Source organism: Bombus pyrosoma, linkage group LG6 (assembly GCF_014825855.1).
Source record: "Bombus pyrosoma isolate SC7728 linkage group LG6, ASM1482585v1, whole genome shotgun sequence".
Classification (NCBI taxonomy): domain Eukaryota; kingdom Metazoa; phylum Arthropoda; class Insecta; order Hymenoptera; family Apidae; genus Bombus; species Bombus pyrosoma.
The window spans coordinates 10,104,405-10,124,467 of record NC_057775.1 but is presented as its reverse complement, the minus strand read 5'-3'; the positions used below and the strand labels follow the sequence as shown (position 1 = coordinate 10,124,467).

The 20,063-nt window shown below is 34.5% G+C and overlaps 1 protein-coding gene across 9 annotated transcripts in view; it reads left to right on the top strand.

The window, feature by feature from the left end:
- Positions 1–20,063, top strand: part of LOC122568367 — a 64,838-nt gene that overhangs the window by 17,168 nt on the left and 27,607 nt on the right. For 6 of the 9 annotated variants that reach the window (XM_043728035.1, XM_043728031.1, XM_043728036.1 and 3 more), the window contains 3 exons: positions 1,583–1,698; positions 5,557–5,793; positions 7,663–7,814. In XM_043728035.1, coding sequence (XP_043583970.1) covers positions 1,583–1,698; positions 5,557–5,793; positions 7,663–7,814 — 505 coding nt within the window. The remainder of the gene's footprint in view (positions 1–1,582; positions 1,699–5,556; positions 5,794–7,662; positions 7,815–20,063) is intronic. The other 3 variants (XM_043728037.1, XM_043728038.1, XM_043728039.1) reach the window with 3 other exon arrangements.

The following is a 20,063-nucleotide window of genomic DNA, read 5'->3' as shown; positions in this document are numbered from 1 at the left end:
AAATTCGATAATCAATACGGATGACACGGTTAAAAGTTCGTTGGCCGTTGTTCGATATTTGTCGGTTCTTTCGAATCTTTCACGCTCCACCGTACTCTGTAGACTGCTTTTGTTTCGCGATCAAATTAGTGCAACAATGTTGGATTGCTTGTAACAGTGTTGACCGAGCAATGTTCGTGGATTTTGTGACTTGAATGAAAGGATTAATCGATCGTGTACAAGCCAACTTTGATTTAGCCAAAACGTGACTGATTTATGAGGTGCTATATGTCGTTAATTTCATGTACATATGATATGGATTAAATTTTTAAAATATTTGTATAGTATTTGACAAAATTACTATAAAATACAGGCGGTACTGTCGGTGGTTCTTTTTAAAGGGGATGAAACCTTTGACGCAGTTTCATTATTCTCGATTCTCGTTTTACCTTTTAGCCATCGAATATCTTCAAAATCGTTTGTACCAAGATTTTAAACTCACGGTGTATATACTAAAGCGGAGACAAATAAATCGGCATAACATTTTGTTACTAGCAAATGTGTAGTATAGATTTATCTGTCCACGTTCACTAGTGAAAGTGTAAGTAATAGGTATCCCGTAAGCACGTCAACTGCTTGCCTTTGGTGAATGTTTTTAGACTTTGAATACTAAAAATACAAGGAGAGTGGTACTTTATGTGCGTCAGGATATCATAGCACTCTAACGTGCTGTTACAAATCGAAACATCAATCAAAAGTCTTCTTTATTATTTTATTTTAACCTTACTTTGCCACAATTGGTATAGATAAAAAAAGACGGAGATCGTGCAATGTGAGTTTGAAGTGATTATAATAGCAAGTCTGAATTTATTAATTTCAAACGATTACTTCCAATGTCGAAGTACATTCGCTGTTATAGTTTTCCCATTTCCTTATTTATTGACGGCAGACACTCGTTAATAAAAAGAGAAAAGAAAGGAAATTATATATGTATAAGATATAGTGTATTATAGATTTATAAATAACACAGAGAGATGGGAACCAAAAAAGATCTAGAGCGAGATACGAGCTCGTGTTTGCACAAATAAGGCAACCAGTAAAAAAGATCAGCGAATGTATGAGAATCATCGATATTATGTATCGTCGTTCGATTAAAACTGTCAAAACGTTCACTGCACAAATTCATTTCTGCTACGACATATAAGTTACTGGCTACTTCTAACAGTGTGCGACAGTCGTCATTTATATGTGTTCAGTGCAACAATCCGACTAGTACAGTACATCGAACTAACATTAGCTGACTTTCAGCAAGTTCGACCAGCAGATTAACGATTCGATGGAATTCTTTCGTGGTCTACAGAATCGAGGTGGGCCGGCGTAAACTTTTATCTTTACATGCAAGAAAGTTTAGCCAGCGCACGTGGCGCGGTTACAGAAAAAGCCACCATCCTTCCTTCGCCGCCGCCCACCGTCGCCCCGAGGAAACTCGCGCATCTAATATATATAGCCGCTAATGCAAAACCCATAATTATCGCGGCGTAGAGAGAACCCTAAAGTGATGTTCCATTAACCGCAAATGGTCCTCTCCGAATTTCTATTTCAGACTGGAACTCCGCGCTATTTATCATTCTGAACGGTACGAAGGAGGAGCACTTGGACATGCTGGACGGTGGTATTATTCAGCGATTACTCGAGGAAAAATGGAAGACCTTTGCGCGGGTAAGTGCGTCCACGTGACAATATTCTCGCTACCACCTCCTTTCCGGACATTTTTCACGGATTCTAGCTAGACCAGCTTCCTCCTGCTCGAGGAAAGCAATGGTATCCATTAGACCGCTCCGTTAGGAATTTCCACCCTTTGCTTGTACCTTCAAAGAATTTAATTGATATTTTGCTGCTCGCATGCCTCATATATACGGCGCTTTGCTAAATGTAGTATTATTGAGCAACGTGTGCAATTTTTCACAAGCAGATACAATGAAATTGTAGAATAAAAATTTCGTAAACGAGAAATTCTTATTTTTCGCTTGTATAATTAAAAAGCTTTACAAAGTATAATTCTATACGAAGGGAAAAAGCGAGTGCCTTAATCTTTGTAAATGAGCCTTTGTTTAAGAGAAATTCAATTTTAGAAATGTATAAAATTTTTGTGCATTTTATTTACCACTGTATAACGTGTTTCTCAGGTCTTTTTTTCACAAAATGATATTAGCATATTCTGTAGGTAAAAATAAGAGAAAAATATTATATAATTAGAAGCTCACAAGTATTTCATTAAAAAGTTATAACAAAAATATCAAATGATAACAGGCTGGATTTTTATTGAATAAAACGTACAGATAAATGAACAGTATTTGCGTTAGCTTCACTTTAAAATATTGATCGATTTGTTACACTATGAATTCTTTGTTGATTTCTTCCTTTATTTCCATCGACTGCATTGCATATCCTTTATCCCCTACAAGAAAATCATATCCGATGCTCATAGAAACCAAACAATTTCTTCTCCTCGACTTATCCATCGTTGGTATTAATGTCTCGTTCATCTTAAATTGAAATTCAATTATCAAATGAAAATCTATTTTGATCCTATCTTGCCTATCTCCGTTATAATTTTTTAATACAGCACTTATGAGCCTACATTTATGTAGCATTATTCTCTTATCTTTACTCACAGCTGGCACCGTTTTATAGCAAAAACCTGGAAGAGTCTGTACGTAAGTATTGTTGCCGCAAATCGACGAAAAAGCGCGGTCGGACAGTTACAGGTGGTAAGTACTTCCGTTACCATTTACATTCATCATCAAGCGCACGGTTATGGTTACAGTGGTCGCTGAGAGCTCGTTATCAAAACAAATCTCGAACGCGAGAAACATCGTCGTTTCGAATATGAAATAAATGTACGTGCAATTTAAAAAACGTCCGCTCATTAACCCTTTTGAGGCATCAAGTGCCATTGAGCGGGCGCGATTATGACCGCAATCAGTCGGACGTCGACGACTATCGTTGTTCCACGAGATCATTCGGAGATTGCCGATAGCATCGTGAATGCCAGGCCGACCCGGTCAATCGAAATAAATCGTGCGGCGCGTTCACCATTCCAACCTAGAAAACCTCTGGAAAATCCTGTCGAAGCCACTCGATCGTCCGGCCGTCGAGCACGCGAGTGACAATCGTTTCCGAGTCAACGTTCGTCCAACGTCTACTCGACGTCACTTGGTAATCACCGGAATAATTTGAAATACACTCGTGCACGTGTAAGTACTTGCCTGAGCAACGAAAATTTCTGGTGTATGTACCTGGTGCTCCTCGTACGAGCTTCGTCAATTAGGACAGATGACATGTACATCCAATTATAGGATTATTATTAGGGTTGACGTACGGGATACACGATAAAAATGTTAAAGGGGTGAGAGTGGATGGTTTTGGCATACGTTTAATGTCTACTTGGCTTGGTATTTTCAACGATGGGGGAGTTTCATTGATAAAGAGCATTGAGTACGTAGAAACGTTTCGTTAAGTGTATTTTAGTTTAGGATCGGCTGAGGTGGAAAGTGACAATTGAGTCTGTATTACGATCATGTAAAAATTATTCCAGTCATGGAAAAGCGTATAGTATACAGTTTTCTGAACTTCTGATAAGTAATATTAAGATTACTTAACAAAGAAAGATAGAAACGAAAGAACATGTTAGAATCGTTTTTTGTATGAAGTTGATAGTAACATGATCGGAGTTCCGGAGGATCAAGATATTAATTGAATTTCAAACGACGTTCGAATGTTTTTTGAAGAAGAGATCGAAAAATCTAACTAAAAAAATGTGATTAATTTGATGCATATTTTTAATTTTGCGAAATATCACTTTCGCATCCTTTCATTTAAAATTTCATACATATTCATTTTATCAATTTACTATATTTTGCATATAAATTGTCTGTATAAATTATCACAATATTTATATGTTATATACATGTGTTGCACAAACAACAAAAACGAAGTGATGTGAATATATGGATATCATCAATCATACGAAAAATATTCAACTTATAATGTTAAATTATGTACATATGTATAGGCAGGCATGCGAGTACTTACACATAACAGGCTTTCCTAACTTTACAGCACAAAGTTATTTAATGTCTATATTCGTAGAATCGATATCACGTTCTCTATTTCTCGACATAAGAAAAGTATTTTATGTCGCAAGGAGAAAAAGCTTTGGAATTACTCTCACAAAATAAAAGACGTAACGTTCCACGTAAAGCTATCATTTATTAATCGTGGAGCGTAATTACACGTATTTTCGTCACTTTTACGAATTATTTTGATTAATTTCGCTGTTATCTGAAATAGTTTCGTAAAACGCGAGCACGAAACGTTAAAAAACATGAACACGTAGAATTTATGAAAAATTCCATATTTGAATATCGCTGACTGTATTTTCCATATCGAAAATTAAAAGAGGTTATGCGGTAACCACCGATCCGTGTATTATTTCGAAAATTGTTTCCGATAAAAATGTAAAACATCTGCCGAGTTAACACGAGGTTAAAAAAAAAGAAGTATGTATATAAATTTTCTTTTTCTTTTTGCTATCGATACGTATATATACATAATATCGAGATTGAATTGATTGCTCGTTACGGACATTTAAGAAACTTGTAATGGAGTTAATGGAACATCGTGTACAACTACGGAGGAACATCATAATGGCACAGCATCCATGATATATCCCACTTATAGTACTAATCACGACCACGTTTAAACCGCATACAAGCGTCAAATGACCAATTATGCCATGATACTGTACACAGAGATTAGCATGGTTGTAGTGTAATTAATCACGAAGCACATTTGATGGTAACACGTCATTAGAACAACTCCACGGACAGACGAGAATATACGTTACTTGAACATTCGCAAATATCTGTTCGTGTTATCTGTCAATTTAAACAACACAATAACTTAATGGAGAGTTACGTTTATTATCGTAAACCATGAATCGCAATTCTGTTTGCAGCACTTAGAATTATCGCTCGGACGTTTCATCTTTTGTTATCTACGTTGGCTTTACATGTTTCTCATAGTGACGTGTGATAGATATATGTTATATATATATGCGTTGCAGATATTCAGTCATTTTTTTAGTGTTATATTTTTTATAAACGCATTTGTATGTTTTCCAAGTGGAAGTATTTCGACTGTTGATCATCAATTTTGAAAATTTTCGAGAGAGTTTTTGAACAAATATATTTGATCGCTGCCGTTTATCGGTCGTTCTCTACGTCTTGAAACAGGTTAAGAACAGCCCTCAAAATTTAACAGGTAGCTCAAAATATATTTTGAAAAAGTTAAGAATCACTGGTACAGAGATTCAAAATTATTAGGTTGTTTGGAAAGTTTACAGCGAAATATATTAAAAATTTAGAAACAACGTATATACGATCCAACGTATTAACTATCGAAAACACTTTGAATATCTTCACTTATGGGACAACCTATGGAAAGATCAAAGAAGACAAAGAATTATTCAATAATTAGCATACCACTCTAATAATTAGTATGCCCCTATGAAAGTTGCAGTTCTTGAAACGGTTGATCATCCTGGTGTTCCACCTGACATCACTCTCGCTAGCCGTGTATATGAGACCGTCGAACATCGATGCCACTCTCCTTGAATGGCCAGAAGAAATCACGGAAGTTGGACGCATGATCGCGGAGTGCACCACGGTGATAGGTGTGCTAAGCTACATTTTAGTGCAACTAGGCGGCGAGGTCGTCAACATTGGTCTTCTGTCGTTCATGAAACAATTGGTACGTTTAATCTTAAATTTTGCTTCTTGGATGAATTCATCCAGCGCTGCGTAGCTGGAAAAATGGCTAGCGAATGGTACAGGCGTAAGCGAAGTACAGCAAAAGCTCCACTTATCCGATACTTACCCGTTCGTACAATCGGAGCAGATTTTCATATGACTGGATTTTGCTCATTCATTAGACTACAAGGTGAAGCAGGACTAAGTCTAAGCCGATAAGTCTGAAGTCGAATAATGGGAATTTAGGAACAAATTTGATAAACCGAGTACTGTGGTGACTAGATTATGGAATTATTAAGCATTTATTGGGAATTGGGAGGTATAAACAGACGTAGAATACAAAGTATTTATTAAAATATATATATATAATATTCGAAGTATAGGGCTCGGTACGATATTTAGCGAGTAAAACAGATATCTATCTGGATTACAGTTTTTTTAATTGGGCTTGTAAATATACGAACGTGCATATTTCTTCGCAGTCTAGCGATGAAATTAGTTCGGATAAATGGAGTTCGAACAAACGAAGTTCTACCGTATTCCTTTGCCTAATAGTCTTTTCAGTTCTCTATTATACATTGACGGTTCAGCCGTGAAAGTTATACTCTCACGAAACATTTCGTTGTTCCATACATCGAGATATCTCACTTGGATGGATGGACGGAGGCAATTTCGAATCTCTCGAATCGCGCCGCTTGTATCGAAGGTTGAGCAAACCGCCAGTGAACTGTAACGGGTCAGGAGTATAATGGAGGAAAGAAAGTACTTCGTCGTGAATGCAGTGCGCTTCTAGATACGAGAGATTCCTTTTTTCTGTTGGTTTGGCTGGATAGAGCGTGCATGGGGTTCTGATCGCTATTTGAAAGTAAACGCAGGCCGCGTGAGGTTCTTTTTCTATTTTTCACTGGTAGAAGCCGGAGAAGAATGTAAAAATCGTTGTATAACAATTTCTGGGGTATTATATCGAATAATTCATAATAATCAGTTGCTGTTACTGAAAGTTTCATAGAAAAAAGGCACCTGTCAACATTTATCTTTTTATGGAGGGAGAAAAAAAGGTTTCGTATTCGATGTTCATTTCATACATTTCAATCTTTTTCACGAAATCGGTAAGTTCTATAATTTCGATGGGTTTTGTTTTTAAGTCTGTCAGAGGACCGTATTCAATTGAATTATTTTGGAGATCTCATGATTGCGGTTTTTTTTTAGGCAAAACGTATTCAAATTAGATGAACATGGATTAGACGAACGATCTCTCGATTTTCGTATGTTATAAAATACATTCTAAAGAATATTGTATTAATGATTATTCAAAAATTACAAGTTGCTAAAACACCTTTTTGCCTCGAAAACTCACGATTAAAGCTTGGAAATGAGATGGAAACAAATCGTTGCTCACGTGCCAAACCAAACACAAGAAATTTGCATCGTTTATCTAAAAGGGGACAATGTTCGCGAATTAATTTCTCACTAACGGCCGAATTACTCGTAAATCGCGCTCATTGAGCATTCTCGTACGGGGGAATACGTAATTCGTAATTAGCCTGGCTCGCTCGATAACGTAGACATCAAGTGTACGATATAATTAGGACGACTTGATGTATGCGGCAGTATTATGTGATATATCGCGAGTTATTAATCGTGATCGCGTATCAACGTTGCCGTGGAATCCTTTTCGAACCACTGGAAACGATTCTCTAGGAAGCAACTCCGATTTCACGGCACAATTATGCAGATCGTTTGCTTGGCGACGCAACGCGTTGCCACGTACCGAAATTCCATGGCGTATATCGATTCCTCTGCGGAAGGCCGTGGAGCGTGCAAGAATACGTGCTACCTTTGACGTTTCACCTGCGCATTTACCTTACAGAGTCACGAGCCTGCCAAGCTCATATTCTTGATCAGCAATCTGCTCATACTCGCGTGCATACCATGTCGTCTTGCTGGTAATAGGCATGCTGAAGACGCGATACTCGTGGTTGCTGTTCCTGGCTCTTGGTTCCTCCTCATGTTCTTTGCTGGGTGAGTGACGTTTTGTGTTCTTAATTGCTACTGAATTTCTAGTGTTTACGCTACACGTTTTTAGGAGAAGGAACAACTGAATAAGAATTCAAAAGGAAATCTCTTTCCATTAATAATTGCCAATTCCGTATTAAGCGTGTTCAATTGCTGTAATTTTTATATATGCCTAATTATTTTCTATATAACTATTTTTATATATCCGCAATTTTGTACGTATGCTTAAAAGGACCTGCAACCGAAAAGAATGAAGAAAAATCCATTTCTCTTGCCGATTTTTAATCAATTGTAATATTTTTCTCTTAAGTACTATCTCTTTTTGTTTGATAAAACTAATTTTATTTTATTTCATTAATAACGACATATAAGTTTTAATTATATTACATGTATGTTTATTATTTTAGTAATTAGAGATAATTAGCGATTAGCAATGTCCGAAGAGTATTAATTAACGAAGATAAAAAGTTATTTTATCATTGTAATGTTAATGTCACAATATCGACGGCTTTGAAAAACTATTTTTATTTTACGTGTAGTTACATTAGATCTAAGATAGCGACTTCTTGAATACATTACAGACTTCGTATAGTTAAAGCGTTATCTTCTCACGAGAACTATGTATTATATAATGTATGTTCTTAAGAGTAGAAGATACGATAGGAAATTATATAAGAAGCTTACTTTACTTAACTGATAAGCTGTTTGATGTATTACTGATGTATTACTTGTTCCAAAACCTCTTGCACACATGTAAATGCTAATTAAGTCAGCAACAAGTAATAGAATGATCGTAACAGCCTCCAGAATATGAACTAATCTCTGCCATTGAAATGGAACGAACGCCTATAGATTTTCATGGCTGAAATGAAAATGGAGCTTCGAAAGGATATTTTTATTTTATCTTCTATGTCTTTGCTTCGCAATCAGTTAAAATTACTTGATAAATAGAAGTTAAAAGGTATTAATTTATACAAAATTTGATTCCATATTCAATAAATATTACTCGTAATATATTTAACAAATTCTCTAGCTTCATTTATATTATATCGAATCAAATCGATTAATTTCATGTTTTATTCCTTTTTTTTTTTATAAAAATAGGTACCTTAAGATCTGTATCTTTGCTTCATTAATAATCTAAAAGATAACTCACCACACAATAAGCTCACAGTCTGTGTATTCTACGCTGTATGTTTATCAATTTCTTATTTGCATGTTAGTTAAGCATGATTGCATCGTAAAGAAGTGAACTTAGAAATTGCTGAATTAATGTCTAATGCATTGAAAGAACTATGCGTGAGTCAGCTGTGACCCTCGATGTTTATCAGTAATTATACTTCTCCAATAAAGAAAACGAATAATTTACCATTTGACATTGAAATTAAATTCTGAAAAGAAATACGAAAAAATGTTTTATAAATTCGAATATATTAATGTATATTGTATGCATTATCTTATATAGTTCACTGCTACATGTACTTACTTTAACATATTTATTACAACAATTAACTGTTAAAATTTCGTGTGTGGCCGTTACATTAGCCAAAAGGATTTACAAACTCGCATTTATCTAGCGCGACTTTACGCTACGCTTCGTTAATAGAATGTGAATTATTAACGGCATCGGTGTTTGTTAATAATATAGCAGGTAACGACGATGTCGAATGGATGTTTCGCCGTTGAAATTCCGTTGGTGGCTAGTTAGCTTATGACAGAAATATTTATGAAGAATGATAAAAGAATGCTCGATTAAGTATTGTGTCGCCTGGTCATGCAACGTTGGCTACATGTGCTATTTAAAATACCTGGGACGATATTTTGTAACTTCGATAGCTATAATTACGTCGAAAGTTGCTTCGTTTTTTTTTAAACGACTGAATTACTTTCATTTCTGAAATATTTCTGAAAATATAATGAATATCAAGCAAATATATAAATTGTTGCAACGTAATAGTAAATAAACATGTTAATTTTGTTTGCAATACATGTGACACTCAGTTATAGTTATTTTTGCTAGTTTACTATCTTTTTGTTATGCAGAGGATTTAACAAATTTAAGGTTTCGAATATCCGGGATTTGACTATCATTCGAAAACAAACATTTAATTTGGAACTAAGTAATTGACATATAATCCAACTGGTTAGATTTTGACGTGAAATAACTATGAATTATATCCGTTCCTGGAATGATATGTAATGATCACAGCATAAATTTGATTAATATACTCAGGATTATTAATATCGCTGGTAATGGCGCGCATACGTTAGATCAATAGCACAAATTTACTACATTTATATTATAAATTAAACGAAATTATATATCAATGATAAAAGGTATACTAACTTGATTATTTAATAGAAACATACAAAATAATGTGATACGATTTAAAAATAATACAAAATGTTAAAACGTAATTTGTCTTAAATCTCTTAAGTGGAAACATAGTGATATTAATGGCTACATAAATATTCGTTATTTGCAGTCTTACAAGATAGATGATTATTATCTCGCGTGATTAAATGATTATTTAGAGGACTTTTATTATCTAGCGGGTTGTCAGTTACTCACACACATACATAACACTATCTTACGTACAAAAGCTATACTTTAGTTTTTATTATTAGCTAAAAAATTACAGGCAGCAGAAAATATTAGTATCATTGATATTAGTATTCTTTATTTTCAGCCTCACAGCTAAGAAATGGTTTTGCTTTACAAAATCCTTGGCTTGTAATTCTGTCTTAGTCTTTCGCTCAAATCTCTCATTTTCATTCTCTTATTCTCTGTGTCCTTACTATATTTCTATTCAGTTCCTATCCGATTGATATTGCTTTTTATCGCGTCCATCCCGTTTTCCATCCATTCGAATCCTTTATACTACTATTATAGCAATAGAATATATTATAATGCACATCGTACGCAGAATGTTATAAGTATTAAATCACAAAATTTGTAGAAGTATTGTGTCTGTATATCGTAGGTATAAAAAAGAACATCATACTTTCTATTGCTAGATATATAAACTCCCAAGTAACCGAATATATTGTACGTAACAGGTTGTAACATGTAAAGTCGAACGTTTCAAGTTCTTTATCTAAATTGTATTAAGTAACATATTATTTTTCTGCATTCCTCTGACAACATATATAAAGTTAAATGCTGACTTATGTTTCTTTCTTTCTTTGAGCTATCGCTACAAGTTCTTCGATATTCTGTTTACAAGAGTAGAACAAATATACGTGAACTTTGAGACATTTTCCCTTAAAAATTGTTTAGCCGATTTGCATAGATAACGTTGATATGTATTTGAAAGTGTCAGCAATGAACGTACGATCCATCAGTGGTTCTCTAAGTTTTCTTTTAGCGATATCATTAAATCGTTAGTGAATTAAATTGAATAAAAGTGATTAACAGGGACTTACAAAGTAAACTCGGTACATGTTTCTCGGAAATACCACCAGAAGGATCGCATTTGGATGAAATAAGCACGTTAATTTCAACGACATAGTAACTCAAATGAATAAATTTAGCCGGATGAAACGTAAAACGTGTTCGTCTTAACTGAAGAAACCAAACTTTTCGTACGTTCTGATCTAATATTATACGTATAAGAAGGCGAAGGAGAATTAACGCATCAAATATGTATAAAGGAAAGATCCTACAATCAGCTGAAATAAAATCCACCAGCAGCCGTGTACGCGCGATTTTTCTCCCCAGGAATGAATGGAGCAACCAGAAGAAAGGCATTTATAATCGGTTGGATGATAGTGCCTCCAGATTTCAAACCTCTTTTCATGTGATTTACGACGAGATAATGCCGGCTATTTCGCATTACCATACACACGCCTCTCTTGGCAATCGTTTTTCTCCACCGCCGCGTCCTTTTCGTGGCCACTTTCCTGCAGACATTACTGCAGAACTTTCTGCCCCTCCCCATATCTCCCTTTTCCTCCCCCATCTGCTGCCTTTTCTTTGGTGTGGCCCAATGACGTCGACGACGACTTCTTTTCTATCTTCTGCTGCAAAGCTCCGAGGCAATTCGTCGACGAACGCTCTTTGACTCGCGCGGTTTCCACCGTCACTTTGACGAGCCTCTGCAACCATTGCGTCGAAACGACGAAAAAGGATGCAAGATCCTATTGGATCGCGATAGTGCATCTTGTTTTCTGACCTCGTACTTTGAGCCGTGATGTCGGTAATTGTAGATAAATATCAATTCTACGCGAAGCGTGAGTTTTTCGGATTCGAGAGGAGTGGAATTTGCTCGGTGGGCTGAAACGATGCTTCCGAATGTGGAAAATGTTAGGATTGTTAGTTGCACGAACTGTAGCGTTGAATTTATTTTCATTTCGTTTCATTAAAATTCCTGATTTTACAGAGGATAAGTTAAGAGCAAATTGTTGTATGAAGTAGTTTGTTTACGTGTCCGATGTTAATACGTTCGATGATTATATTAGCGTAAAACAAATTGTAGAAAATTTCTGACAAGAATTATTAAATCCCGGATATTTCTGCACTTATAAGAGATTTAAACGTTTGAAAATGTGCAGAATGTAAATAATATAGTATACGAAAATATATGGAGTATTTGCAATAATTACTAGTTAGCTGAAACAAATTATTACGATATTTAGGATTCATTTTCGTAATTGGATCTTTTATAATGTAAACAAAGTCATTTAAACCATTAATTCCTACGCTGTGATATTTTCAATTTCGGGTATTTGATAAGGGAAAGTTTGTTAAATTTGTATAAACCTTTTCCATATGAAATCTTCAGATCATCTTAATCTTTAATCAATAAAATAACATAGAATTAGTTTTAACTGTACTAAGTTAGTCATATTATACTGTCAACAATTTCAGGAAATTCAAGAATCGTATGAAACTCATGATAATTCTTTCAAATGACACGTCATTATTTATTGAAAAACAAGTAAATATAAGTCGATGGAATAACCATTTTATTGTGTACAATGGAAAAACGTATCGGCAGAGTTAATTTAATTTGACATAATGAGAGATAAAACGAGCGTCACAACATTAACGTCCGCATGCCGCGTCGAAAACGTATTTTCTTTATTAGAGCAATATTACGTAAAAGCGTCTGCGTTCCAGCGTGTAATTACTGTCCATCAGGACGCCCTTTTGTCTCTGGCTTTCCGTTTAAGTACATGCATAGGGAGCGTAATTCCTCAAAGGCTTTCGAACGCCCGCTACCAGATTTCTTGTCCTCTATAACTGCTGCCGTTGACTTGGCAATAAGCCACCGTTGCGCCTGAGATTAATTTCGCACGAAATTTAACTGCAGATCGATGCAGTTTCTCTTGCTCCGAAACGCTTTATTCTATGCCACTTCCGCTTACGATTCTCTGTTTCCATTACTTATCATCGTTTTCCTTCGCGTTCTCATTCATCGTTACCCTTCTTCTTTTTTAGATTAACTTTATAGTCCAGGTGATTACACGACGCGTATCGTTATTTATTAAAGAAAGAAAAAATTTGTTTCTTTTCCTGCGAAAGTCTGCTAGGTCTTTTAAAAGTTTCCGAACTTATAGAAAGAAAAGAAAGATTTTAGTATTTTGCCTTTATTTATGTTGTTAATTAAATATTGACTCCTAACAGTGCATTAAAAATTATAACTCCGAAAGAATGTTTGTAACATTGGAACGTTCAAAAGTTAGAAATAAATATTTTGTAAATTTCGGATCTGAAATTTCAAAACTATACTGGGCTAGTAAATATCAGCATGATTAAGCTAAATTGCAAATGAATACTGATTAGGTCTTAAAAGGCTACGAATATGTGAATGATGACATCTTTTGTCAATGATTATATGATATAATGATTTGAAATAATACGATGCAGAATATTTTCCCGTTTCTCCCAGTTATAATTATGATAAATTCTGCAGGAATGTAAACAGGATTAATGAGAGGTTAATGCATAAGGATTAAGAAGGGAATATTCTTATTAAACTAAGGTAAGAGAAGATTTTAATTTCTCCTTTGGTAATCAGTTTTTTTTTTATATAGACATATCTATTGCCACAGAAACCTAATAATGGTTTTTCGAAAAGAATGAAAAACCGTATAAGTAGATCGTTTCACCAAAAAGTATGGAGCTCCACTTGGGGAAAAAGCGTAATTGCACTTTACAACTGCATGATTGCACATCCGACACCGACGGGAAGTTTGGAAGCACTATCTTTTAGTCTGCAGAGTGCGGTACGCCCTTTTTGGTGAAACGTCGAGTCTCCTCACGATTTGTTTTCCCAAATATCCTGCTACATCTTTCGGTATACAAATCTGTACTCACTGCTTAGCAACGGGGCTTGCTTGGCTTACTTTCTTCGCCACAGCAATCACTTTTTCAATGTCCTTGCTTGCAATATCTTCAGTACGCTATTTCTTGAGCTTATGGTCAGAAACTTGAAAATCCTTTCTTTCATCCTTTTTAAAGAGTTAATGATTTCTTATAGGAAACGAATTAATTTAATTAAAAACAGTCTCTTTCATATAAAATCAAATTTGTATTCCTGCATTCATATTTATTTTCTCTATGCACAAAATATAGGTTGTTCTGTATTCTGAAATATAACGGAAAGATACAAATGTAGTTTTTTCATCGAACTTCGAAATCATTGAATATTTCTCGAATCATAGATAAATTTAGGGTTATTAATTACCAGAAGTACCATTAAACTACGAAAATATTTTTTTTTGGAGTAAATAACGATTTGTACGGTAATAATGGAAAGAAGTATGGAGAACTTGAACTTTTTAACGATGTTGTTATTCACTCCTCTTTCCAAAGTGAAAGTTTTATCTCAGTCTGAATAAAAGAATCTCGAGTAAATATAAAATACCGAAGATTAGCAATAAGGAGCATGTTTAATAAAAGAGTAACGTCGGTTTAAAAAAATGTTACTTCGTGTTATACCTATCTTATCATAGTAGGTTGATACGTATGTACAATGATTTCCGTATTTCATTTACTCAAAAATCGTCATCAATTTTCCGAACTCCACGATCGAAATACTTTTTGAATGATCTTTCTACATTAAATCGCATTTCGTGTTCTTAATTACTCCCCTTCTTCGTACTAAAATAAAGTTTCAAAATGCATGATACATTCCAGCATGTGCTAATATCATAGAACACGCTTATAGAAATTAGCCGTTCAAAAATTAATCACTTGTCCTGTATGGAATTTGCTAATATTTAACCATCCCACAGAAATAATTTTGTCCTACTTTCACGGAACACTGTCTGTCTGCGTAAGCATTAGTATTCGATAGAAAATTTCAACGTTTTGATTTGTAATTCCAACCTATTTCGACCGCTCAATCACATGATTTCACACGGGTCGTATCATACTGCGCATACATCATCGCGAGACGATTATTCGAAATGGATAACGATTAGCTAAAATTTTCTGTTACCTAACGGCCGAATATTTCAGATTCGTCGGCACGAAAGCACCGTGCCGAGACTTCTAATTATAGGTACACGAAGCGAACATAATTGCGGCCTCATCTAGCTCCGAGATGCTAACCCGCATAGTTTAGATTCACAAGCCTAACGAGGTATAAGCCTCTTCGATCGAGAGAGAGAGAGAGAGAGAGAGAGAGAGAGAGAGAGAGAGAGTTGAGCCAAGTATGAATCGAATGTCTACCATCCAAGAACCTAATTCAGATTTGTAGGCTATAGTTAACCTGACATAAGCTCTGTCCAGCTATTGGCGGGGCTAAACCGATTCTCTCGGTAGAGTTTCTCTCTTGCTTGGTCCTATACTACGCAAAATCGATAATCGTAATGGAGCTTCGTGTTTCCGACTGACGACGTTGACGTTAAGGGATATTTCGTTTCTTGTCATCGGTTTTCCTTCTTTCTCTTTCTTTAAGAATTACAATGTAATTTTAACGTAATTAGTGACTAACGTGTCTATACTAATGAGAGACCGGAGCCTATGAAAATTCGGTTGATTAGATTTTAATTTCAGAGTGGGTTTCATTGAATTTACGTAATTAGAAGGAATTAAACGTTGGTTATTTCTATGAAATATTTGACAAATGGGAACGGCGTTTAAATGTTTGTATCAGTGTTAACGAGAAGTTAAGTCTTTAAAGACTCAACAAATCATCAAATCGGCAATTAATTCATTAGTAGTCGATCGATATACTCGCAGAAGTTTGGCGTAATAAATCGTGTGCACGATTCTTTCAATTGGAGAAAGTAATTTTCATAATGTATATCTTTCAATGGAAATGACAAAAACAATAGCACTGCATTTTTAAGTTACCTTGTTTGATTACGAGGAATAAAATATATGTCGCTGGTAATATTCCCTACATACGTATACTCACATTAATTGGAAAATTAAAAAGATGAGCGATAAAAAGTTGATAAATTCTGAAAAAGAAACAAAATAACACGCCGAAAAAATTATATTGTATAGTTACGTGACAAATTTCGTTGAAAAAATATTATCTAATATATATGCCAATGAAACAACGTAAACGCTAAGCATCTCTGAAATTCTATTTGCAATTCCAAAGGAGAATAAAATGGTTCCGTCAGAATCTGCATCACGTTCCAGGAACACTAAGCGTATCAAGCGCTTAGAAAGCCTCAGGAATTATCCGACTATACTAGATATAGGAATAGGGGGAGAAGAAGCTAGAGGAATGAACAAGAGTTTTATATAAGAATCTCGTCTTTGTTTGGTATTCGCTTTAATACAAATAAGTCACGTCATTGTTTTACATACAATATAAAATATACACATACAACACAAAACCGTGTTTTGGCAATAAATGAGACTTGGTAAAATCGTACTCGGTAAAATTATATTGATTAATATTTCAGATTAATATTCAAAATTAATATTGAATGATGTAGATATATGTTATTGTTACAAAATGTGAACAGGATGCGATATAAAAAAATACTTCATAAAAGGATCTGCTATGATTTTAATTCTATAGGATCAGTACAGATGTGTATACCAGAAGTTCATTTTGATTTCGTTTCATATCACTGAATCGGTCGATGAAATCTTGCTATCAGTTCGCTACACGTATTACGTATTTGTTTGATATCCCTTGTTTCCAAAGTAACCCATGCATAAAGGTACACATAAAAGTGGTATGAAATCTGGTGATATTGGAGGCTAATCTTTTCGACTGTTTGTCATTTCAATAAATCTTCATTTATCGACCTACATTTGTAATGTATAACATCTTTAAAATTGTATACCCATAGAGCGTGACAAAGTTTGACCGCGAACAACTGAAACATTTTGCGTATTTAACCTTTTTCAAAGAGCAAATAATTTGATTATTTACAATATGATTTCACAAGAAGGTAACAAATAGACTGCGGATTTTCATGCACATTCGTATTTCTGAGAATATGATTAAAAATAATAATAATTTCGGTAAAAGATTTACTGTATCAAGTATTATATGTAGAAAGCACTATACGTTGGATGATCTTTTTCTGAAATTTTGCGTCTTTAAATTTCCTACAGATGCATAAAAAATCCGCAGTCTAATAATAACTATTGTTTTTAGTCGTTAATTTTTCGTTCATGTATACAATTTATCTTGTACAATCTATACGATATGACTAGATACTTATAGACGTGGAGTTTATAAACGTTCCATACGATTCGTTATATACTCGTTGTAATCAGTTTATAAAACGATAATATTTTAAAACGACGTTGCACACCGTTCCCATCGACTTTCGTACAGCGCGGTATGATAAAAACGGTGCGACCAATCAAATCAGGGAAAGAGTCGAACATAAATCGGACGCGTCGAATAACTTCTAAATAATACAAATGGCGCGTGAAATAACGAGACAGTGGCGCAGGAACGGGTATAAATCGGTGGTAGCGAGTGTACAACATAAAACAGAGACGACGAGTCAGCCTGTCGATGTAAATTTCTGTGAAACATCGTCCTTCAAAATGTCGCGGCTACGGTAAACCTTCGAATAATTGTCATCGTCCGTACACCCGTGAATTTTACGGAATCATTCTCCGTTTGTTGAAGCTCGATTACCCGCAGAAGAGAGCAAGGGACGAGAAATGTTGCTTGAGATTCGGGTTATACAGTTGGAAAAAAGAAGGAAGGAAAAAATGATAGAAAATGCGAGGAAAAAAGGAAGGAAACACGATGAAATAAAACCTGTTTTTACGTCGAGCCATGCTACCAGCTTTGGGTTTGCGAGGCCAGCGTTTCGCTTCTCTCTAGAAACGAATCTGTGCTCGTTTCTTCCTCGTTCTTCAATTCTCACTTATAATCAGCCTACTTCTTTCTTATCTTTCTTTTTTTCTTCATACGTACACATACTGGCGATAAGAAAAGTCGAAAATCGTTTAAATCTATCTACTATATATATATATATCTAACTCGAATCTCGTTCCTTTGCGAGGAAAATGATTGGTTGCAATTTCCCACTTTTATCTGAAAATTGTAAATTAGTTAGTTCTATGAGTAGAGTAGTAATAGAAGGATGTACTAATTAAGTGATAAAGTAACGTAATATTACATTCATAAGCGAATAAAATATTAGTTTGAAATAGATCTATTCAAATATAAACGTATCTGTAATATATAAACGCGAGTAGCATGAAATTATAGATGGTTTTATAGAAACTCAATATCTTTTTTAAGAAATTTGAATCGCAAGCTATTTTTTGGTCTAGATGAATTTATTTATTTCTTTGTAGCTTAAATTCGTAGTTGTTTTAATGTTCCCGTATCATTTGTTTCAAAACAAGCTGTAAGTTAAAATACTTTTCTTCTTATTGGCTTTTTAATATCTCTTGCTGTTATAAGCTTTTCATCCAGAGAGATTTGTACGTCCGAATTCATTTTTATCGCGTTTTGAACAGAAGTGCATCTGTGGTTCCATTAGTTATTGCTTATTTAGATGAGATGGTTTTATTCGGGAATTGCTCGGTATCAGAATATATTTTGATAAATCGTTCTTTTGATTTATATATATAAAATGAAAATGTTGTTATTTATGAAACAATAATTATACACATGTACATGTCTTCCTCGTTTCTTTTTAAATCAGGAATATTTTATATGTACTTATTATCTTACCAATTCTTTAATTCATTGATGTCCGACTTACTGTACTTCCATTTTTCTCTCTACTACTTTGAATCATAGTCAGATTTAGATATACCTTTACTCAGCGATAAACTACAAGATACAAGAAAATGGTGAAAAATATTCCACGCTCAAAGTAACGATACTTCTCTATGCGATACAAATCAGCTTCTAATTTTAAAACATATCAGATTATATATTATGTATTACCATTATATATCTTCATTTCTATCACAAAAATAGCTTCTTCTAAATAATTTTTTTTGTATTTTCAACCATGAAAAATATCTGACAATATACAATCAGGTTAGAAAATGATACCTATAAACAGAAAGGAGAAGCAACAAATTTATACAATATATATAAAAAAGTTTCAGAAACTTTCATTATACATGTTCCAAACTTATAAAAGATTATCACGTTCCATAGATTCAACATCTCCGACTATCACCATCTTCGTAACTCTCTCGTGCATCTCTATTTTATTAATTTCTACAGCGACTGTACCCTCCCTTGAACTTTGCGCGTTAGGAAAAACCAAAGATTTATGACTACCGGTAACTCTTGACAAGATAAGGTCACCGATCGATTAACGGAAGCGAGAAGGGACCGAGCTGTCGGTCTGGCTAATGGTACCTGGATCGATGTCTCCTCCACTCTGTCATTTCTCTATTGACTTTATATAATTCCCTATTCTTTACATAATCCAATTCCGCCAATTTACCCGTACGCTATACCAAATCAAAATAAGTGAAAAGAACAGAACAAATTAAATACGAACGACGTGTAAAACTGATAAAATCTGGATTAAGCAACGAGGACGATTCGCTTCTTTGACAAATATTTACGACTGACTTTATAGTTATTTATTATAGCTTTGGTCGATGTTCTGAAGCGTGTGGTATAGATCTATGATTTATATCACACACCTATTACGCTTGAAAGAACCTTTTATAATTATTCTTTGAACAGAACTAGGTTCAAAATTGAATTATTATATTATGAAAAATCAATTAAATTAATAACATTAGAACATTGTTCTAAATCTAATTTTTTATTTCCCTAAATCCACTGGATGTCCGAATAATAAGAATTGATCCTTTAGATCGTTTTAATC